Raw genomic sequence first — 25288 nt, 5'->3', positions numbered from 1 at the left:
ACCTCTCTAGCACACCCAGGAACCTGGACTGATTAACATCAGCTTCTCAGGGAGCTTCCTGTTTCCTGCTGCTTCCCTGAACCCACTTGAGGAGAACAGGCAGTCAACTGACGTAGGAGCCAGTTAGGTCCTTAAGACGCTGATATCTTCCCTCACTCAGGCCCTGCTACCAGCCTGCTTATTTGTCCCCTTCAATTGAGTGTTGAGAGCCACTATAGCTGGCACAGAACAGCAGTCATGAGTGAAAGAAGAAAACGCCCCTTTGGGGCAGCATTCAGAAAAAGAAAGCAAGCAAAGGAAGCTTTTCTATCTAAGCAGGAAGGAGCTCTCCTGAGATACATAGACACAAATGTTCACGGTGAGCCTTCCGGCCCCAGTGAGGATGTGAGTGGTGAGGAGATGCCTGATCTTCCAGTTAGTCAGAGTGCAGATGACCTGGCAGCCACTGCAGCATCCATATCTCATTTCAAATGGATGTAACCATGCACATTCCTGAAGAAAAAAGTGTAGATCAGAGAAGAGTGTGGTAGAGGCACAAGAAACAGCCGCTGCTGAGGTTAGTTCCTCAAGTCTAGATGATCCAGGACTGTGGACCCACTTGAGCAGTAGCCCGAGGGACTTCCTTGTACTGCATGGCCACAGCAAGTGAAAAACTTCATGTTCCCCAAAGACAGTGAAAATAGACATTTCCATCCAACACATTACTGGCGTGAAATCCCCAATGGTGACAAAGTGGAGAGGCCATGGCCTATGTACTCAAAAACCCAGAATGCTGCATACTGTTTTTGTTGCAAACTCTTCCAGTCTAATGTTCCCGACACATTGGGTTCTACAGGAACAAAGGACTGGAAAAATTTGGATAGAAATCTGGCATGCCACGAGAAGGCAGCAAATCACGAGAGAGCATTCCATAGGTGGAAAGAGCTTGAGATGAGACTAAGGTTAAAGGCCACCATAGATGATCAGCAACAAGAGAAGATTGTATCAGAGTCTCTTTACTGGCAAAATGTTCTGAAAAGCCTCGTTGCCATTGTGAGAATGCTTGCTACCCAAAACCTAGCACTGCGTGGCACTTCAGATCAGCTGTATATGCCAAACAATGGAAACTTCCTTAAAATTGAGGAGCTGATGGCGGAGTTTAATGCTGTACTCCAGGCCATCTAAGAAGAGTCACCACCCAAGAAATGTACACACACCACTACCTTGGAAAAACAATTCAAAATGAGATCACACAGTTACTGGCAACAAAAGTCAAACAGAAGATTGTGGCAGATCTGAAGGCAGCAAGATATTACTCCGTTATTCTGGACTGCACACCTGACATCAGCCATATGGAACAAATGACTTTAATGGTGTGTTTTGTAACAACAACGGAACCTAGTGAAAATGTCCCTGTAAGGGTGACTGTCAGAGAGCATTTTCTAGAATTTATTGACATTGATGATACTACAGGAGCTGGTATAACAAATGTGCTTCTTAAAAAGCTGGAAGATACAGGAATTGCAACAGCTGACATGAGAGGGCAGGGCTACAATAATGGTGCCAACGTGAGAGGAAAGAACAGAGGAGTGCAGACACGGATCTGAGAGTTAAACCCTGGAGCTTTTTTTGTCCCATGCAGTTCTCATTCATTGAACTTGGTGGTCAGTGATGCAGCATCAGCTTCTAGTGAGGCTGCTGGATTTTTTAAATGTAATTCAAAGCATCTATGTATTTTTCTTTGCATCAACTCATCAATGGCAAATTTTGAAGCAATATCTGGGAACATCCTCTCTGACACTGAAACCACTGAGTGACACATTATGGGAAAGTCGAGAGGAGGCGATAAAGCCTATCGAACACCAAATTGGGAAGATAGTTGATACCATAGTTGCCTTTATGGAGGATAATGCTATGACAGGAACTGTTCATGGGAGAACAATGGCAGAGGGAAATGGAATCACCAGAAACATACATAACTTCAAATTTCTGTGTGGCTTAGTGTTGTGGCATGACATAATGTTTGAAATAAATGTTGTAAGCAAGAGACTCCAAGGTGTTGACCTTGATATATCTGAGGCAATGGAACAACTGGACAAAGCAAAGTCATAGCTACAGCCTTACTGGTCAGATGAGGGATTTCAAAATGTTCTGAAAAGAGTGCACAGAAGTTGGCAGAGAAACTTCACACTGAACCTATTTTCCCACCCATTCAACAACACAAGAGTCACCAAAGAAGAAGACATTTTGATTACGAGGCACGGGATAATCCCATAAGAGACCCCAAACAACAATTCAAAGTTGAATTCTTTAACCAGGTGCTAGATTGTGCAATACAGTCAGCTGAAGAACGTTTCATGCAGCTCAAGGAACACAGCAGTATATTTGGGATGTTGTAGGATATTCCAAAACTCCTCACTATACCTGAAGAAGACCAGCAATGCAGGGCACTAGAGACAGTGTTGACACATGACGACATGCGCGATATTGATGCGAGTGATTTAGGTGATGAACTGAAAGTCCTTTCAAGATACATTTCAGCAGGATCAACTCCAAAGGTTGTTCTGGAATATATGTGCACAAATAAGATGACCACCCTCTTTCCAAAGGCTTTTGTTGCTCTGCACATACTTCCAACACTTCCTGTAACAGTTGCCAGTGGAGAACGCAGCTTCTCCAAGCTGAAGTTAATAAAAACACATAGACGCTCCACAATGACACAGGAGAGGCTGGTCGGCCTTGCAACCATCTCATTAGAGCATGAGCTGGCCCAGACCTTCAGGAAGCAGTTCAAATCTTTGCAATCAAGAAGGCACGGAAAGCACCACTTTGATTATTCAAACAGATAAAAATGCCAGTGTTTACTATGCAGACAAGAAAAGTTACATTTGCTGTTCAGGTGTTTGAATGTTAAGCGTTACTTAAAATTTTTGAACAAGGCATTTTAAGTTGTTAGTTCTCCTTTATTAGGGTAGGTAGCAGAGCAGTACCATGAGAGGAGTAGAACAGGAAGAAGGCAGAATTGAGACCTTTCAAAGTTTTGGCCCAAGCAAGGGGGCATGGGGGCGTCATTTGAGCTCCCCGCCTCAGGTGCCAAAATGTTGTGGGATGGCCCTGGTCAGGGAGGCCCAGGACAGGAACAGTAAAAAAAATATAGTCCAGTCAGGGAGTCCAGCCCATATAGGAGAATGAGGACATGGGGGACATGGGGCACCCGAACTACAACCCCTGTAAGACATCGTGGCAGCTCAGGCAGACTCAGTTTAACATTAAGCCAAAACGAAGCATTTCAATTTGGTTAGATGAACTGCAACAAAACATTTCCACATCAAAATATTTCTTAGCTTTTCACTCAGGATGAAAACAAATGTCTAAACAGTGGAATCTCCAGTGGGACAGAAATTCATCCATCTCTACAACTTACTTCAGAAAAGTCTCATTGGACAAGCAGGTTACTCACAGAACTGTGTGCCTTGACAGAGAACAAGAGCTGTACCAGGCCCCCAGTAAAGCGAAGTAGTTAACTCTGGCTTCCCTTTCGTCTCCCATTGCACAGGTGCTCAAGGAAAAAGCTATAAGAATGGCTGATGGGGAACCAGAGGCAGGAGAACACCTAGGGGAGGCAGGGCTCCACACCCAGGCTCTGTAAACTGGATGATGAAGCCTGGGCTGATCAGAACTTTTACTTATGGTAACTTGCTACAGTTTATAGTTACTGAGATTAGCTCCTGCTGATAAAACTCTTGTTGATAACTACTATACAATCAAGCCACCATCTTATACACCCACGCCTACGTGCAGGCACACATACACACACCTTTCTGTGGGTTTGCTTCCACCCAAAATATTTGCAATATGCTCTTGAGGAAAGAAAAGAAAAGTGTAATTATTAATTTAAAAAAAAAAAAAAGACAACCAGGCAAATTGTCACTGAAGAGTCACTGAAATTAAAAACAGTAAGAACCACAAGGAAGATTTTTGTGTTAACTTGTTTGAAATTTCTCTGTTTTTAGGCTCGCTGTGTGCTATGGAAAGTAATTAACATTACTGATGACTTTTCCTGTTACTTGGAGACAGCATACTTATTTCAAAGATGCAGATAAAGCTCCTCATTTCTGCTATGTACGTCTATGGCAACTTGGCTGTCCAGGCATTTAATCTCACTTATTTATTCATTCCACAGGAGTAAAAGATGTAGACCATACATATATAATTAGGAATATTTATAGCCTGAAGTTTCAAACCAAGCTTCCTGGCATTCTGACTGCAGAACAGGGCTTTCCCCAACCTATCACAGGCACCTTGTTAAACAGGTGTGTTTAAAACACAAACTGACCAAGGTTTTATTGACAGGATTTTAGTAAATACACCAAAAAAAGCCCTATTAAAATGGAAAGTTTCAATCCAAGGTTAAACATTTCTCAGTTACCATTCATTTGAGAAAACTATTGATGACAATTGGTCCTTATGCAGAAAGGGAAGAAGGAGGGAAAACTTTGAAGTCCATTAGGGACCTCACAATACAGATTCAATTTATCCAGGGAAGTACTTAAATACTACAGTGATTAAAACTATAGAAGACCCTAAGTTTATGAACAGGTGACTAGAGACTATATTTAGGCTTGATAGGATTATTTTTTTTAATCAGTAAATGCCAGTAAATGTTGATTTTACTGTACACACACAAACCAGCAAAAAACATTTCCATCAATAATAGTAAAAAAATTAAAGATAGGCAAAGTATGAAAAATGCTGCTTAAGAACTTATATAAATTAAATATCCTTAAATCAAACTCTAATATTTTGACATGTGATGTTGACCATTTGTGTTTTAATGGTTATAAAGCTTTAACTTTTTGAATCTCAAGGTCTATTGCCCTCCCCCAATTTCCCTCAACTGTGAAAATTCAAATAGATAAAATTTGGGAAAAAATGCTTTAAAATGAACACCAATATTATCCGTCAAAATTATATATACAAAATACTGAATTCTGCCAAGCTTAACTATATTGTATTACACATGGCGACAGAATTAAGAATGTGGGAAAACCTTAGTTTTGCATTTCATGACTTCTGGGCACTTTTACAACCTTGATCTCTGCCAGTTAAAATGGGGACGCTCCAGATGACAAGATAACTAATTCTCTTGTTCCTGATCATGAATAATAGTGTTCATTTTCTGTTTTCTAGTGACATATAGTTCTTTTGGAATACAGTTTGCATATAAAGCTAGATTTCTTTATGTTGTATTTAAAAATGCTTGAGGATTTCATTTTTTATATTAAAATTTCCACCCACAGAGTTTAATGAAGTTCTTCATGAGGTGATTTTTCTTCTGAGGGTTCTAGAATGTAGTGAATGTATTGTAATGGCCAACTCCCTCCCCGCCATTAGCAGGGCTGAAGGCAAGTGTGGTTTGAGAGAGAGGCTGGGGCAATTAAAACAAAGTGGTGTTCTGGGGGAGCTGGAGCTGCCTTTTGCTGACTCTGGGGAAGTAGATGCTGTTGTGGTGGTTTGACTGTATTAAAGTTTTGTTGGCGTTTTTCGACATGGTCTTTCCTCCTTCATTCAGATACTCTCATGCTACAATATTATTCCCTACATTTATCTGATAATTAGTTACATCATTTTATTTAAAACTATAAGTATTTTTAAATAATTTGGAGATAAAGGCTGCATATTCATAATTTGCCACATCTTTCTCTGGATTTCTTGACATTTGAATGGAAAGCCACTGTAAATATTAGAATAGTGCTGAAAATCTGTCATGGACTACATGACAAAATGCCTTCTTACTGCACAGAAAATGCCATGGATACCTCTGACATAATGGGTAGGCGGGACTGAGAAATTAAAATAGAGAAATCAAGAGGAGTGAAAGATGGAAGTTTATTAAAGAAAGAGACAGGTGATGTTCAGATTTTCTTTCATGGCTATGTGTTTTGGCAACCATCTACTTTAGAATATCTACTCAGATCAGGCAAACTCGACAATACACTCATATGTCCAGCCATGATAGAAACACACAGGTATTATTTTCAGTAAACACACCAACAACAATACTTTGCTGCACCATAGTAGGCTTTCCAATGACTTGAAGAGAAATGCTTTTGAAGCTTACTGAAGAAAAAATGGATGATTCAAGCGTAACAGATCCACCTACAGATCATGGATTAAAATGGTGGACTACACTGGTAATGATGAATAGTTTTTCTTGTCCAACAGCAGCTTAAGGTCCTATGTGAGAGGAGTTGGGTGATCTCATTTCATAGCGGACAGAAATAGAAGTTACACATCCGAAATAGAAGTTAAGAGCACACAGGTGACGATTTCAGCAGAAAAATCAAGAATCAGATGACCAAAGAGCCAAGCACTGAAAGAGTAGAGTGTATAAACTGCCCCCTCAGTCCTACAGGTGGTCCCTTTCAAAAGAAATGCTAAGTCATATTGGTGGGAGCGGGATAGGGAAGCTTGAATAGCTGTTGCTCATGCTGTATCAGTCTTGTGGATAGACAAGATTTCATTTCTCAGGGGTGTCAGATTTGGAATTTCCCATGAATACTAAATTAAATGTAGTTTACAGGGAACACTTTCGCCAAGATACAAGCACAATGAAACCACCATGAAGGAAATAGACACCTTTTACAGATCCACACCACACAGCTGAAAAATAACGTTGACGTTTTTGCCCCTCTATTCACACCTCTTTCACTCCATGCAAGCTGCATGACTAACTGCTCTGTCCTGTCATGGTCCCACTCATTTCCATACCTTCTCCCTCTGCCATCACATAACCCTCTCCTCAAATGCAATTCTTTCAAAATGCTTAAAACCCTAGCCTTCCCTGCACAAAAATTAAATAAGATGTCTGAAAATAAAACTGAACAAATCCAAACTAGAACTGTGGCAGTATCAAAAGGTATGAAAATCTACACTGTCCAATCACAGTGTTCTTAGTTGCATCCCATCTCCCATCCTTCATTAGAACACTGTCTATTTAGATGGTAATCTCTTTAGGGCAGGAACCTAGCATTACTTGTCTGCAAAGTGCCTTCTGCACAGTTCAGAATATACAAATAGATACCACCTGCTTGCAATAAGAACCTGTTCACTACATTTAAAAATCTAGGAGTAAAATGGTACTTTATGAATTGTATAGTAAAAGTAAAATTATGCATAATGCTGATATATCAGTCTAGCAGATTAAGCAAGAAATACTGTGGTGCTGTAAAATACATACAGACATGCTGTAACTTTGAAGTGCTCATAGGCAATTCTGTTTAATGATGACTGCACTGAGGATTGCTTAGCAACATTTGATACCATACTCTATATTCTAACAGCAGAAAAGCAAAGGTTGACTTGCCCTGTACATTTGGCAGAATGCCATTCATTTCACAATTCTATCTAATTCTATAAGCATGGGGAGATGTTTTACATTAAAGCCTTTTTAACAGATGTGGAGGTGTTAATATAACAGAGGCTAATGAGACAAGGATAAAAGTGTTGCTGAAAGTACTTTTACTCGTATTTTTGCAGCCCTTCTCTTTTGAAAAATAAATAGATCATATTAGACTGGACATCCATGGACCTTACATAGTTTTAGTTTTACCATTATTCAATTATTAGATCTGTTCCTTTATGATAAAAACAGATGTATTATAAAACAATAATCTTCTCTTATTTTCAGCTCATTCACACCTGTGGTTTAGCATCTGTGATGCTAGGAGCATTCTTTAAAAAAGCCAAAACACAAATAAACAAAAAACCCCAGCAACAACAAAAACAACAAGCAGGTGCTGAAGAGAAGATGATGAAATAAATATTGCTGAAAATATAAGCCACCTAAAATAAGCCTTTCCCCTTCTACGCCTGCTATGTTATGCCCTTGTGTTAAAGATGAGAAAGCAGCAGCAGCATAAACTTATTTATAACACAGATGGCGTCTAACTCCATATTTACAAAAGCTTCAGAACTTACGCAATCTTGGCGCACACAGTGCACTTCCAGTTCCCATCAATTCCCAAAACACGACACTTGTTGCAAACTGTGAGTTTGCATTCTTGGCACTGGTCCCCCCTGTCAAAGATTAAGCCCAGGTTTTTCTGACAGCGAACACAGACCCTGCCACGGTCCTGTCGGCAATGGCGGTTTCCACCTTTTCGTCTCACTTCCAACAACTCATTCTTCAATTTCCTGGAAATAAAAAAAAAAGAGGGCACTTTAAATTGATATACCACTGGGTTCATAGCATTTCATGGTAATATTCTGTATCCTCTTAGGTTCAAGTAACAGAGTCTCTAGGGAATGTGTATAAAATGACAACAGGATAAGAGTGCTAAGCATTATAGAAGACAACAGTAAAGAACATCTATGCAAATTTAAGTTATATTTTCCACACCAAATCCCTTTACAGACAGACAGACATACTAACTACACAACCACCCCACACTGAAATGCAGCCCTCCATAAGATAAAATGCACCAGCTATTCAGCAGGTCACAACACCACCATACTTTCAGCTATGAAAAAGTATAATGTGGCCAACTGGAAACTGCAAGGTATATATAAGGAGGCAAAAAGTAAAAGCCTTAGTATAAATTTGGCTAAGACATTTGGGTTAACATTTCTGGATAAGTTCATGGAGGATAGGTCCATCAATGGCTGTTAGTCAGGATGGACAGGGATGGTGTCCTCAGCCTCTGTTTGCCAGAGGCTGGAAATGGGCGACGGAATGCATCACTTGATGATTGCCTGTTCTGTTCATTCCCTCTGGGGCACCTGGCATTGGCCGCTGTCGGTAGACAGGATACTGGGCTAGATGGACCTTTGGTCTGACCCAGTCGGGCCATTCTTATGTTCTTAAGATGACTGTCCTTGCAAAAAGTACTAGGCAGTTAATAAAGATCCTGTGGTCAAGGCAACTGCTCTAAGGTTATCTGGAAGAAAAATCTCCAGTATCCACAGTGTCATTTAACATTATGCTGAGACATTGATTAAGCAGTATTTATTCAAAGAAGAAAACCAGTTAAGTTCCCAACACCACACCCATACAAACACACAGACGATTATGAGCCTAAAGGTTAAGTGACAGATTGAACAGCGCAGGAACTGATCATTTCTATAGATCAGAAGAAAACTAAGAGGAAGAACTATTTCTTTTTTACTTCCATTAATTCATTTGATAATGGAATCTGATTAGGATACATATATCATGTCACAATAAATATTTGGAGAATGGCATAACCTACATGGTGTTATAGGTTCTGATACCAGTGAACTTAAGACAAAATTAAGGCAACACTGCTTTGGCTTCTTCAATTATTTTTCTTTTTAACTAGCAGGGCGGACTGCAATTTTTATTTTCTTTTTTGAAACAAGTATAATAGGCTCAAAATACACTGTTCCTTTATCAGTGTTCATCCCGGGGAGCTTAGCATTGTGTACCTAACATAGTGGTATATAAAGGAATTTAATGTGCAATAGCTTAGAATCAGTGAGACCAATAGTGGGTCTGAAACATTAAAATGATCGCTTGCACAGACACCTTCCCGAACTGTTCACACATTCTGTGAAGTACAAACTCACCCTCTTCTTGAGCTTTAATAATAAAGTAAGCAACAAGGTAACAAATGATCAAATCGAACCTTCTCCCTCGGCGTACTTCTCCTAGGGTTCTTCCCTCAGTACCGCTCAACCCACAATCTCGACCTCTGCCCCGCCCCCAGACTACAACTCCAACCTCCCCTTTTCAAACAAGGCAGACAATGCATCACCTGCTTCTGAACAGAATCTCCTTAGTCCTTTCGCAGCAGGTTCAACACCTACTAGCAGGCAGTTTCTCAAGCAAACACTGCAAGCACATCACAGATCGCTACTGAAGAAACAACTTCTACCATAACAAACATGACCTAACACGTAGTTAAGCCTACTTTGCCAGAGCTAGTCACCACTAACATTTTAAGGGCGTTGAAGTCATACAACAGAACTAGCTAGTATACCAATGTAAAGAGATATAGAAAAGAAAAAACTAAGAGTAATATAATAATATTGCATGTGTGTCTAAAATTAGAAGACATCTTCTATTCCAGTTTGTATAGACTTATGGAGCTTGTACACTGGTCACATATACAACATTTTAAAAGTAATTAAAGGGGGGGAATTATTTATTTCACCTAAAATAATATCTAGTTCTGATATACTATCACACTTGTTACTAGAGGCAAGACAGAAATTATTAGAATCTGCAGGATACAAATTTAATCTTTGAAGAGTGACAGTATTTCTTAATATGTACAACCTCCCATTGAAATCTGTATATGGATCTTTCCATAGATGCAAAGGCAATCATTAACTTTAATTACTAAGCAAAATGAACTTCACATTCAAAGTGCATTTTTAAGGTCTCTCCATGAGAAAGCAAAATTCTCCCCCTCAACCCAGTTCCAGGGTCTGGGACTGTAGCACAGCATAGCTATTCTAGCCTACAGGCTGCTATTAGCAGCCTCAGCCTCTCTGCACCAATTGTGTCTGGTGCTGGGATCAGGAAAGGATATGAGGTCCATAGTTCTTTTTTACTCTTTGGTTTTACTTCACTCATTAAATAGACTGTGGTTCTTGTATGAAAAGAAGCTGACTAGAGGTGAATACCATAAACGATCCACCAGGAGTACTTTCTCCACTCGGATATGCAGCATACATTGTTTAAAATCATGATGTGACTGATAAACCAACTAAATGGTATTTCACAGTAATTCAAATTCTGATTCTTCAAGATCTAATCTACTTAGTTTATTGGTAGAAAAGCACTTTTGGTGTGAGCAGGATTATGCTTCATCTAAATAGTACATTCTCTATTATATTTTATAATTTATGTCTATTTGTTAACACTTTGATGGGAAATCTTTATCACTACCATAACAACATTTAGGCCTGCTCTACACTACACAGTAAGGTTGACGTAAGGCAGCTTACATCAACCTAATAATGTCTGTATACAGGTCCATTCCACCAACATAACTCGCCTGCTATATTGACTTAATTACACCATCTCCTCAACAGGTGTATCAGAGGGGTGGCCATGTTAGTCTGGATCTGTAAAAGCGGCAAAGAGTCCTGTGGCACCTTATAGACTAACAGACATATTGGAGCATCCAATGAAGTGGGTATTCACCCACGAAAGCTTATGCTCCAATACAGCTGTTAGTCTATAAGGTGCCACAGGACTCTTTGCCACTTCAACAGATGTAGTGCTTAAATTGATGTTGTTAGGTCGACGAAGAGGCAGTGTAGACCATGCATTGCTTATGTCGACTTTACTGGCCTCCAGGTGTCCCAGTCTTCCACTGTGACCGCTCTGGTGAATCTTTTCAACTTCTCTGTTCAGCAGCCAGGTACACAGGAAACAGCCCCCGTCCCCTGTTAAAGCCCCAGGAACTTTTGAATTCCCATTTCCAGTTTGTTCAGTGTGCAAAGCTTTCTGTGGCTTACAGCTGAAAGTGTGATCTTCACCTCATCCTCCACACTGGTGGAGAAGCTCTCCCAGATAAGACAAAGGCGAAAGAGAATAGAGATGTCTTGTTTAATGAGATAGTGACCGCCTCTGGGACAGTGGACACCGAGCAGAGAGCATGGAGGATTTCTCTCTCTGAAAAACTGGACATGTACATTGCAAGCAAGAGAGCAGCCCAGGAGAATGAGCGTGGCCTACAGCAGGAGATGCTGGGGATTCTGAAGGCAGACACATGTTGAGGCATCTGGTTGACCTTCAGGAGAAGCACCTTGAGGCTCGACTCCCTCTGCAGCCCTTGCAGAATGGCACTCCTGCATTGCCATACTTCCCCTCCCCCTCTCCCAAACGTTCCAGGAGGTGAGGGGGGCAAAAGTTATACCCCTCCCACTCCACGCCAGGGGAGGGTACTAGCAATAAAAGATGCACATATGATGATCTTTGACAGGCCAAGTCACTGTATTTAAAAGACAAGATCATGGTGTTTTTCCCCTCCTAATTTTATTTTAATGACTGTCCAAGGTTACATTCTTTTCCTGATCTTTTGCTTCCAATATATTTGTGCAATAAAAGTCCAGGTCCCGAGAATGAAATTATCTTTACTACTTCACACCATAGGGGAAGAAGAGGTCCAGGGAAACAAAGGAAATGGAGCGGATTTGCTGGAGACAGAAACCCAGCAAGCACAGCAAGGTTCACAGAATGGGAAGGCACAACTCAAAAAGCAGCACACATTACCAGCACACATTACTACAGCACACATTATTAAATCAGGTTTTCAAAGCATACCTGAGATGCATTGCTCCATGCGGAGCTCTTCTTACTGCCCCGCTGTCTGGCTGCTCAAAATTAGCAGACAGCCTATCCGCCTCCATGCTCCACTCCTGTGGAAACTTCTCACCCTTTGCCTCACAGGTATTATGGAGCACACAGCAGACAGCAATCACCATGGGGATACTGCTTTCACTGAGGTTTAACCTAGTAAGCAAACTGTACCAGCAATTCTTCACACGGTCAATGGCACATTCAACCACCATTCTGCACCTGCTCAGCCTATTCCTTGCTGCTGTCCAGGTGTCCGGCTTCATGAGCCATGGGAGTAAGGGGTAGGCTGGGTCTCCCAGGATCACTGTTGGCATTTTAACATCCCCAATGATTATTTTGTGGTCCGGAAAGAAAGTCTCTGCTTGCAGCTTTCTGAACAGATCTGTCTCCTGAAAGATGTGAGTATCATGCCCCTTCCCGGACCATCCCATGTCTATGATGGTAAAACGCACCTGGTGATCCACCAGCGCTTTCAAAACCATAGATAAGTATCCCTTTCTATTTACGTACTCTTTGGCAAGGTGGTCTGGTGCCAAGATAGGGATATGCATGCCATCTATCGCCCCACCGCAGTTAGGGAATCCCATTGCGGCAAAACCATCCAGTATCTGCTGCACATTGCTCAGAGTCACTCCCTTCTGAGCAAAAGGCAAATAATGGCCCTGAATACTTCGATCACAACAGCCCCCACAGTGGATTGACCAACTCCATATTGATTCCCCACTGATCAGTAGCAGTCGGGTGTTGAAAGCTTCTACACAGCGATTGCCACTCGCTTCTCCACTGTCAGAGTAGGTCTCATTTTAGTACTGCTGTGCTGCAGGGCAGGGGAGAGCTCCTGGAAAGCAGCCTAGTGCATACAAAAGTTCTGCAGCCACTGATCGTCGTCCCATAGCTGCATAACAATGTGATCCCACCAGTGAGTGCTTGTTTCTCAGGACCAGAAACGGCGCTCCGCCATGGTCAGCTGCTGCATGACTGCCAGCAGCAACTGGGAATTGTTTCGTTCTAGGACTTGCAGCAGGGCTACTTGAAGGACATTGCCACATTCCATGCAGCAACTCCTCTCCCAGCTCTATGTAAGGGGACTGTTGTCCCCTTACTAACATTCAGTGGGGGTGTTTTAGTTGTTAGCTCCCAGTTGTAAAACAGGAAGGGTCAATGGGAAATCAAGGCCCTGGGACTGACAGTCCCCAGGGGCTATGGGGAGAGGCCAATGCTCCACGTCAGCCTGATTGACAGGGCAGGCAGGCTAAGCAGGGAGTCAGGAGGCCAGGGTGGGTCCCGTCCTCCTCCGTGTGAGCTGGAATTGCCTGGGTCAGACAGAGTGGGGTTGAGCTAAGGAGAAAACAGGGGCCCAAGCTGAGCAGAGCTGTGCCAGATCCAGAGGGGCCAGAAAAGCAGCCCAGGAAGCAGGTCAGAATTGAGAGCAGAGTCACAGAAGCAGCCCACAGAGCAGACCTGTCCTGGGGGGAGAGCTGCAGCAACCAGAGCCAGAGGCACAGCCCAGGGAGAGAGCAGATCCTGTGCTGGGAGCAGAGCTGCAACCACAGAGCCAGGTGTGGTGAGCAACTGGGGCCAGCCAAGGGTGGATCCTGGGCAAAAGGCCCAGCGCAGAAAGACACCCCCAGCCAAGGGTCCTTGCAGGCCAGACTGGGAGGGGATCTTAACCGGACGGGGGGCTGACGCTGGGAATAAGGGTCCCACCACCCAAAACCCAGAGGTATGTGGCCACCATCAGAGCAAGTGTCCAACCTGCAGCATCCCTGCGGCACAGCCAGGGCCTGAGAAGAAAGCCTGGGACCTACAAGAACAGTCTGTGAACTGCCCTGACGTTCCAGAGACATTGTGTACAATGTTTGGCGGCGGGAAGAACCTGGTGGTAGGCAGAGGAGCAGGGACACAGCGCGCTGTGGGGAGGGAGAGCGGGGGCATGGGGAGCTTGGCGGGCCGCAGGAAATAACCCCACGGGCTGTGTGTTTGAGACCCCTGATCTAGACCATCCCTTATGCCAAAGGCCAGGTCCCAGCTGGCTCTGGAAGCGCAGGAGAGCCCCGTGGCATAAAAATACTTTTTCTGCCCCCTCCCTGTCAACTGCTTGGCTGCAGTTCAGAATTAGGGCCAGTACATTTTTGGAATGCACTTCAGGGAGAGCTCAGGAAGGTAATCTCAGTAGTAATTAGCACAGTAACTTTGGAGTGCATGTTTAACATTATACAAGTATTGACTTAGCTTAAGTATGTAATGCAGTTCTATTTACATATTATTGAAAAAATAAATTTTGCATCTTTTTGGAATAACTAATTGATAGAAACCCTGCATATTACATCATCTATTCCCTCCTTTTGTTCTGAGTCTGTACAGGATCTAACACAATGGGGGCCTGGTCCATGACTGGGGCTCCTAAGTGCTACAGTAATACAAGTAACAACTAATATTCTACTTGACTTTGGAACTATCAGACCAATGTAGGGTAGTAAAAGTCTGAAATTGCTCATATTCCAACATGTTCTAAGGCCCAGCATTTTGCTTTGGCGTTTGCCTGAGGTGAGAGCTAGAAAAAACTGGGTCTCTTTTGGATGGGGTACTGGCAGGGTAGGTTTGTTTGTTTTTTAGTGCAGCTATTGAAATCAGGCTTGGACTTGTGTCCTCTTACTGACATTGGACCAATTTCTCATTAATTCTTTAACGGGTGTATTTAGAATGTGTGTACATGTGTTTAGAGAAATATAATACATTTTGATGTATCCTTCAACTTTTATTATATTGACATTTATGATTAGGGCCCTACCAAATTCATGGACATAAAAAATCTGGTCTCCCCCCATGAAATCTGGTCTTTTGTGTTCCTTTACCCTATACTATATAGATTTAACAGAGGAGACCAGCGTTTCTTAAATTAGGGGTTCTGACCCAAAAGGGAGTTGCAGGGGGGTCATAACGTTATTTTAGGGGGCTCGCCACCCTCACTTCTGCGCTGCCTTCCAAGCTGGGCGGCTGGAGAGCAGCAGCTGTTGGCTGGGTGCCCAGCTCTGAATGCAGCACCCCATCAGTAGCAGCACAGAAGTAATGCCACCCTTACTTCTGCGCTGCTGCCTTCAGAGCTGGGTGTGGCTGATAGTGGCCGCTACTGACTGAGGGCCCAGCTCTGCAGACAGCAGTACAGCAGTAAGGGGGGCAGTACCATGCCATGCCATCCTCACTTCTGTGCTGCTGCTGGGGATGGCTCTGCCTTCAGAGTTGGGCACCCAGCCAGCAGCCACCGCCCTCCAGCTGCCCAGCTCTGAAGGCAGCACTGCCACCAGCAGCAGCACATAAATAAGGGTAGCAGCACAGCAACCCCCCGCCCTACAATAATCTTGCAACCCTCCTCCCCCCAACTCCTTTTTGGGTCAGGACCTCTACAATTACATCACCGTGACATTTCAGATTTAAATGGCTGAAATCATGAAATTTACTATTTTAAAAATCCTGTGACCATGAAATGGACCAAAATGGACTGTGAATTTGGTAGGACCCTATCAATGATTAATTCCTTTCCTAATAGGATTAATATGGACAATGGGTGTGTGTTCAAGAGACAGATAAGCCTGAACCAGAATTCCAGATCTGAAACCCTGTCAGCTTTAAGGAAAGTCTGATCTAGACCAGAATTTCTCATCTCTGAATTTTCTGTAATAAATATAAAAATCACTTTTATTCCAGAATAAAGTGTCCACATGGGGAGCTATTGCCAGATAGTTATAAAGGAATAGCTTATTCCACCATCGCTATGCCAGTCAATTTCCCGATGTAGACAAGGCCTAAGAAAGGAAGAGAGACACAGTAAAGTAAGTAAGAGTGAATTCCCTTAATTCCCTGGCTAAATATTATTCCTACTTTTAAAGCTATATTCCTTTTCTTGATGGTGAAAGGACTTTTTCTGAATAAGAATATGTTTAAATTGTTAACAAAGGCATGATTATGAACTCGAATTATGTCCTGCTGTAAAAGGTAGCTTTAGGGGATGAAAGGCATCCATACCAATGATGACTAGTACATACTGGGTCCATTGCTATTCAAGCCTTTGGAAACCCTTCTAGAATGAAATGCATTTAAATTAAACTCTTCACTGTTAAAAACTAGCGTTTACTATTGAAGCCCTATTTGATGAGGAAATTTTTTAAATTTAAAAATAAATTAAAAGAGCAGCCGATGCTTGCCAAACTGCTTGCAGCATAATTCACGGGTACATCTCCTCCAAGAATCCCATCCTTCACATACCATGTCCCTTGAATGCCACATGGTATTAAAGTTTGCAAAAGTGACAGAGTCAGACACAGAAAGCACTCCAGCAACGGCAAAGGAATTACAGCACAGTAGTCCCTGGCAAACACTACCTACCCCCCAGGTGCAGATGCTTTCCATTTCAATTACTGCTAGCACTGGTCATTAAGAAGGTGGATGGAGATTTTTATGGGTCACCTTATTTGGCTTTGTGTTGGTTTTTATATTTTAGTTTTCTGGTATCTTCAATATCACTTTAAATGGTTGTACAGTGTTGCCAAGTTTCTCAGTATGTATTTGCTCCATGTATGCAATTATTATTTGCGAAGTGCACTGTCATTACAGTGTCTTCCACTTGCTATATATTTTCACTCTAAGAATTGTAACCGGGGTTTTTGCATTATAAATAGATTTACTGATTTGTTTAGAGTTGTAATTATTTCTTACAACTCTAAACAAAGTTCACTTATAGAATGTGGCATGCAGGTCCGAGCCTGACATCTGAAGAATATCTCAAGTAGGATTGTCCAAATAACCAAATATTCTGTTCAGGTGAAAAGGAAAAAAAAAAAAAAAAGAAAAAAAAGCCCAAACAAAAAAAATTGTTTCAGGTCAACCCAAAACAAAAATGTTTTGAAGTTTTCAGCAAACTGAAACATCAAAAAATGTTTCATTTCATGTCAATCAAAACATTTTGGTTGACTTGAAACAAAACATTTAGTGTCAATGTCAAGGCTTTTAAAACATTTTAAAATTGTTTTTTTAAATAAAATTGGAAGTTAATTTGTAATAAAAAGTCAACATGTTTAGTTGCTGAAATGGCAAATGAAATATTTCAACATTTCCCATTTTTTTTCTATTTTGAATAAAATAAGTTGCCAAAATGGACCCAAATTCATAAATTGTTTCAGTTGACGTGAATCTGCATATTTTGGTGAAAAAAAGGTTTCACATGAAAAATTTCACCCAGCTCTAATCTTGAGTCTTACAAAGTACAGCAGAACATACATAAAACCCTATTCTTTCAGCTAATGAAAGCTTTTTTTTTTCTTCTCCTGTCCAGCAGAAAAGGAGAATAGTCAATATTGAGGACTGCATGGGAACTACAAGAGAAGGGTTTCTTGGTCCCACTTGCAGGCTGGGCTCTGTAGGAAAGCATTTATCAGAATGAGTATGGAAAGAGACTGCTTCAAGCAAGTTTGAGTTAAGTAGTGTCTCACCGCCAAAGGGAGCAACCTGTTTGCTCTCTTGCTGATTTGGGGTTCTTGTGTGTCATTGCTCCGAAGTCTAAGAAATAACGTAGTGTTATGCTACAACCTTCCAGCAAGAATATTTGTTTTTAATCTAACTTCTTTGTGTGTATGCAGTGAACATAAAGAGTCAGAACAAAAATCCTTATTCATAAAACTTATAGAAAGAAATAGCCCAACTTCAAGCCTGCTTTAGTAAGTCCTTCGACGTAAGTACACTATCTGAAGTGATGGAAAACTTTTTTTTGCTGAAGTTGCTTTAGCAACAGGCAGCCCTATTTCAGAAACTATATACATCAGACTCTGTGCAGCTGCTGTACTCATGGAGTTTAATAAAGCCAGTGCATGGGAAAACTGCTTAGAGTCCACAGGCTTGATTTTTTCTAGATACTCACCAGCCTGAGTTTCTGGATTCTTGCTTTTCTCTCCAGCTCATCCATTATCTACAGGCTATCTTTAATAACCTGAATAAGCACTAGTGAGTTCTAGCCATGCCTTTCTGCTCCTCTGAAATAAGGAGTTGTCTTGGTATCTCAGAATTCCCAAACAGTGCTTGGTTGACCCTTTGAATAGAAAGGTGTGACTTTTCTTAGCTTCCTGTGACCCTACGCCCCATATTCTTCATAAGAGATATGCTTACAATATGAATATGGCATAACTAAGATATGTTTTATGCAAGATGGGTCATGTGAGATATCATTGGAAAGGTTATGTTTTACTGAATGTGATTATCCAATTTGTATGCATGTATCATTTCTGTATTTGAAGTCAGAAATATTGACTATGTAATAATTACAACTATGTTTTTACGTGGGGAACGCCCACTGGACAGTATGCAAACAGCCTGGATGGGCCATTAGGAAGGACAATAGGACTTTGAAGATGCTAATCTCTCTCCTTCCTGAGAAGTTTCCTGGCATGCTGCTTTAACACTGCAGGGTCAGGTGATCATATCACCTGGTACTGGACATCATTTTTGACTTTTGGTATTTTTCCATTGGAAGGGGGTGGGGGTCAAAATAGGAAACAAAGGATTCCCGCCATATGTAAATCCTATTTAAGGTGGGGAGTGAGTTAATCTTGGCTCTTCTCCACTGCCTCCCTGCCCAAGAAGGAAGACTGCTGAAAACACCTGAAGAAACAAAGGAACTAAGCGGAGAGGATGTAGGGGACGGGGACAGGCTGAGCCCAGGCAAGAAAGGTCAGCCTGTGAAGGGTATAACTACAGATTTAAGCTGCAAGCAGTGCAGTTACCTTCAAGAAACTCTGCAACCTGCATAAAACAACTTTTAGGGTGAGAAATTACTATTTGTAGCCAATTTGTTTAATGTATTAAGCCTAGTTTGCATGTTTGTTTTATATGCTCATTGGTCTGCTTTGTTCTGTTTGTTGTCCCTTATGATCACTTAAAAACTACCTTTTGTAGTTAATAAACTTATTTTGTTTATTCTAAAACCCAGTTTGTGCAATTCATAACTGGGGCGGGGGAGCTGTGCATATGTTCCTCCACACTGAAGGAGGCAGCGAATTTCATGGGTTTACACTGTATAGATCTCTCTGCATCACAAGACAATGCAACTTTGGGTTTACACTCCAGAGGGTACATGCACCAGAGCACTGGGTAATTCCCCGAGCTGAGTCTTCCCACACAGAGCTGATTGCAGACTCTGTGTGATTCCACAGCTGGGTGATTCCATGTGTGTGTCGCGTGTGCGTGCGCGCAGCAAGACAGCGTGTGGGAGCCCAGGCTGGTGGAACAGGTGGGCGCGGTGAGATCCCAATACATCAGGCGGCACCTCCGAAGGGGGGGGTCCAACCCATCACACCTTCCCATCCAAATTAGGAGCTTTTAGATATTATTAGCATAATCACCCAATATTTGTGCAGGTGCAGCTTTGGGGGCAGCAGGATAATAATCTCTGACCCTCCAAACGCTTTGTATGTTCACGTTTTATTTAATATTGCATAGGCCTGTTCAATTCTATGTGGTAACTCTACAGGAGTCTATTCCATTCACTGCCTGTTTTTTCTGGGACCTGCTGAATTCTTCCCACTAAGCACCTGTCTGTACCCTGCACAAGAGGTTCACTCTATCACTGAGAACAGGTCCATTAAAGGTGACTCACATGGGATTTTCTATTCATACTGGTACAATATATGGAGAAGGCCTGAAAGCTGCTGCGGGGGGCGGGAGAGGAGGAAGGAGGGGATAATCTGCTTTGTTTGTCTGATTTTAGAAAGAGCTAGCAGGAAAGTCAGCTCAATTGTTGCCCAGCTACTGGATGACTTGTGGGGGCTCTCTGCGGATGTTTATCATTAGCTCTCAGATCTTAATTGAAGAGCTACAAATGTTGAACCTCTAGCAAGAGCTTCATTTCCCAACAACGTCAGTCAGTCATTATATTTGTTGAAAACCCAGAAATGTAAAATGACTAAAAATCCCCTCCCCTCAGTGGTTACAGTCTTGGCTCTTGTGATGTCACTATTTCAAAGGTTGTCCAGTCACCATAGAGTCTTACAGGATGGAAAGGATCTGAGTTTCTAATATAAAAATAAGCCCAAAAGTAACCCCTCACCATTTTCATGCCTTCTTTTTGCATTATAAAGCAGCAAAACTGGGTACAAAGTCTTTTTCTGTCCTGCACAGCACATTTAAAATGGAGAAATCCCTTTGGGTCTCAGCTCAAATCAGTAAGCAGTTCTCCTCCTTAATCAAAGTGGAAATGTTTCCTTTGAGGTTAACATTTCCTATCATGGCTAAAGTGTCAGTCTCTCCTTTGGTACTACATTTAAAGAGGCAGTATCCTTATTTTCCAGTAATTCCATCTGCTCAAAAAGAAAAGGAGGACTTGTGGCACCTTAGAGACTAACAAATTTATTTGAGCATAAACTTTCATGAGCTACAGCTCACTTCATCAGATGCATTCAGTGGAAAATACAGTGGGGAGATTTATATACATAGAGAACATGAAACAATGCGTGTTACCAAACCACTCTCGTTACAGTGTATCACGTAAGGTGAGCTATTATCAGCAGGAGAGCGGGGTGCGGGGGGGGAACCTTTTGTAGTGATCATCAAGGTGGGCCATTTCCAGCAGTTGACAAGAATGTCTGAAGAACAGTGGGGGGGGAAGGGGGGAATAAACATGCGGAAATAGTTTTAATTTGTGTAATGACCCATCCACTCCCAGTCTTTATTCAAGCCCAAGTTAATTGTATCCAGTTTGCAAATTAATTCCAATTCAGCAGTCTCTTGGTGATCTTCCTGAAAACACCATCCTGGCCACTATGGATGTAGAAGCCCTCTACACCAACATTCCACACAAAGATGGACTACAAGCTGTCAGGAACAGTATCCCCGATAATGTCACGGCAAACCTGGGGGCTGAACTTTGTGACTTTGTCCTCACCCATAACTATTTCACATTTGGGGACAATGTATACCTTCAAATCAGCGGCACTGCTATGGGTACCCGCATGGCCCCACAGTATGCCAACATTTTTATGGCTGACTTAGAACAACGCTTCCTCAGCTCTTGTCCCCTAATGCCCCTACTCTACTTGCGCTACATTGATGACATCTTCATCATCTGGACCCCTGGAAAAGAAGCCCTTGAGGAATTCCACCATGATTTCAACAATTTCTATCCCACCATCAACCTCAGCCTGGACCAGTCCACGCAAGAGATCCACTTCCTGGACACTACAGTGCTAATAAGCGATGGTCACATAAACACCACCCTATACCGGAAACCTACTGACCGCTATTCCTACCTACATGCCTCCAACTTTCATCCAGACCACACCACACGATCCATTGTCTACAGCCAAGCTCTACGATACAACCGCATTTGCTCCAACCCCTCAGACAGAGACAAACACCTACAAGATCTCTATCAAGCATTCTTACAACTACAACACCCACCTGCTGAAGTGAAGAAACAGATTGACGAAGCCAGAAGAGTACCCAGAAGTCACCTACTACAGGACAGGCCCAACAAAGAAAATAACACAATGCCACAAGCCATCACCTTCAGCCCCCAACTAAAACCTCTCCAATACATCATCCAGGATCAACAACCTATCCTAAAGGACAACCCATCACTCTCACAGATCTTGGGAGACAGGCCAGTCCTTGCTTACAGACAGCCCCCCAACCTGAAGCAAATACTCACCAGCAACCACAAACCACACAACAGACTCACTAACCCAGGAACCTATCCTTGCAACAAAGCCCGTTGCCAACTGTGTCCACATATCTATTCAGGGGACACCATCATAGGGCCTAATCACATCAGCCACACGATCAGAGGCTCGTTCACCTGCACATCTACCAATGTGATATATGCCATCATGTGCCAGCAATGCCCCTCTGCCATGTACATTGGTCAAACTGCGCAGTCTCTATGTAAAAGAATAAATGGACACAAATCAGACGTCAAGAATTATAACATTCAAAAACCAGTCGGAGAGCACTTCAATCTCTTTGGTCACTTGATTACAGACCTAAAAGTTGCAATTCTTCAACAAAAAAACTTCAGAACCAGACTCCAATGAGAGACTGCTGAATTGGAATTAATTTGCAAACTGGATACAATTAACTTAGGCTTGAATAAAGACTGCGAGTGGATGGGTCATTACACAAAGTAAAACTATTTCCCCATGTTTATTTCCCCCACCTCCCCACTGTTCCTCAGATATTCTTGTCAACTGCTGGAAATGGCCCACCTTGATGATCACCACAAAAGGTTCCCCCCCGCCCCGCCCACCCCTGTTCTCCTGCTGGTAATACCTCACCTTACGTGATCACTCTCGTTACAGTGTGTAAGAGAACATGAAACAATGGGTGTTACCAATGTACATAAATCTCCCCACTGTATTTTCCACTGAATGCATCCGATGAAGTGAGCTGTAGCTCATGAAAGCTTATGCTCAAATAAATTTGTTAGTCTCTAAGGTGCCACAAGTACTCCTTTTCTTTTTGCGAATACGGCTGCTACCCTGAAATCCATCTCCTCAGTAATTCCTATTCTTTATCCAGTACGAATCCTTGATTGATGACATTCATTCTGCTAAGGCTGCTCATCTTGCAGATTGACTTTTTTAAAAAGTGTACTGCTGTCTTAAAAGCTTTCTTCAAATCCTGGTAAAATAAATTGTCCCTCAACTTCCCTACTGACTTATTCATCAGAAAACATTCAGGCAGATGTGTTGGTCAGAAGCTTTGCTTTGTGATTCCTTGCAGAGTCTATTGGATTGAACCACAGACAGACTGTAACAAATGGGATCACATTTCAGAATATGAAGAATTAAGTGTTCCAAAGGCGAGGAAGAGTAGGAGTAGGTGGATGAGTCATCTGAAAATAATCCATCTTCACAGCAGCCTCTAAACAACCACTGCATAGCTGTGACCATTAAACAGGACTGAAAAGGGATAGCAAATGTACCACCATCTCTTCTACAGGCAGCACAGGAGGCAAGACTTCCGAAATATTAAAGCAATGGACTCTCAAGCTAGGAGTCGGACGCATTTGTACTCACACATGGTATACAAGAAATGAAACACGACCAAACCATTTTCTAGGAGTACAAAGAGAATCCAAGAGAAAGCAAACCCAGCAGAATCCCATTTATCAAACTCCTGGGAAAAATATCCTATAATACCCCTAAGGAAGCTAAATTATCTATAATACTAGGGGTTTGATAGGAGAGATAAGTATTAACATCTGTCTCTGCTAACACTCAGCTATTCTTTTAAATGCAAAGGGTATATTAAAAAACACCACCACTTCAGAGGGAATGTACTAAGTGCACTGAAGATGCATTTTGTTTCTTATACCCAATAACTAGGCAGCACTGACATACTAAACCTTTCTAAATGGAGCATAAAATCAAGGAACATGCCCTCATAAAATACCAAAGTGGAAGGCAGAATAGTCTTAGTATACAGCAGGTTTGATAAATGACTCAGAAGAGCAAGGGTGAGGATAACAGATAACGTCCATGTGATAAGGAATGCTGTAAAACATGACGTCTTATATAACCACCTTTTCCACCACTGCATGCAGTTTTAATTTTCCTTTTTCTTCCTTACCCCCCACACCTTAACTTTTCAGAACTATCTCACTGAAAAAAGTAGTAGAGTCCGTGTTCCAGTTTTCCTTTTTCCGCTCTAATTGTTCCAAAGTTTGCAAAGTTATGAAAAATTGCAGACTGAATTAAGAAAAAGATTCACTGGGAAAAACTGTGAGGGGGGGAGGGGAATGGAAAGGACAAAAAAGAGTGAGTTCATTCCAAAACCTTGGATCAGCCCCAAGAAAACTATGTCTCCTGTACAGATGAATTGGTAGAAAAATGTATTATGCCTGAGGAGCTGAGTTGCCAGCCACAGTCATCATTTGGAGCTGCTGGTGATCTTTGAGCTATTCTGGACCTAGGCCATACACAGGCTGAGGAAGCTAATTCAGCCCTAGAGTGACAGAAGCAGCTATAAAGTGACTCTGCCTTCCACCAGAATGATTTCCAGCACATAGACCTGCTACTTGGAACAGGATTTGCATCTCTACATTTTATCTTGTGTTGGATGGGATGATGAAGAGTAAAATTAATTTTATTAAGAACCAATGTATGAACTGATAAACTAATAATGATTTCAAGTGGCATCTCACCACACTGAAAATCAGGCCATTTATCTGCCTAAATATGGTTTCAGGTGCTCAATTTTCAGGAACCCAGGTATGAAAATTTTGGGCTATTTTATTTCCTTATATAATTATTTGATTTATATTATAAAACCTGGTTTTAAGATGTTTGATGGGTTATTTTGGAAAGCATGCATGTTTGAAGTGGGCAAGAGGAATAGTGAAATACAAAGGAAGTTTTGGAGTAAGACAGGGAATTAGCTAAGGGAAAAGGAAACTGAAGGAGTAGGGTGGTTGAAAACACCTTCCTCCCGGGCCTTTTGAGAGCTAGCAGGCAAGGCTGCTATCCTAAAATCTTGGATGACAAAACCCCTTTCCCTGAACACTGTAGGGGAAAGCAGAACAGAGCTATTCCTTGCTGCTACTACTGACACCATGCTCGCTCTCGCTCACTGGCTCTGAAGGAGCACACAAAACATAGCCACTCTCTCTGAGGAAAAAAGTGTCACAATAGCTTTGTTTAACCCTTTTGAGCGCATGGGATCAGTTCAAACAAAATAGCAGAATCAGTACCAGGCAATATTTCCAACTCTACTTGAAATACAAAAACTTTTGCCACAAATGTTTTCAGTCACCTTCGGTGCAGGAGTTAATCAGCCCATCAATAGAAAAATGAACTTGGTAACATACTAGAAAATAATACTTTCATTTTTATTGTAGGAGAACCACTTTTTCCTGTTTTACCAAAATTCAACATTAGTGCCTAAATGATGACTTCCTATTCAAGGTGCCCACAGGCAGAGGCAATATCACCTCAC

General features: G+C 41.9%; 1 protein-coding gene across 1 annotated transcript in view; it reads right to left on the bottom strand.

Moving 5' to 3' along the window:
• The window catches only part of SYTL5 (synaptotagmin like 5), a 121507-nt gene that overhangs the window by 94000 nt on the left and 2219 nt on the right, over nt 1–25288 (bottom strand). Inside the window, exon 2 of the mRNA XM_077807219.1 lies at nt 7960–8175. Coding sequence (XP_077663345.1) covers nt 7960–8175 — 216 coding nt within the window. The remainder of the gene's footprint in view (nt 1–7959; nt 8176–25288) is intronic.

This window comes from Eretmochelys imbricata, chromosome 1, assembly GCF_965152235.1.
Source record: "Eretmochelys imbricata isolate rEreImb1 chromosome 1, rEreImb1.hap1, whole genome shotgun sequence".
NCBI lineage: Eukaryota > Metazoa > Chordata > Testudines > Cheloniidae > Eretmochelys > Eretmochelys imbricata.
The sequence above is the reverse complement of the archived record's forward strand: the minus strand, read 5'-3'. Positions and strand labels throughout refer to the sequence as shown.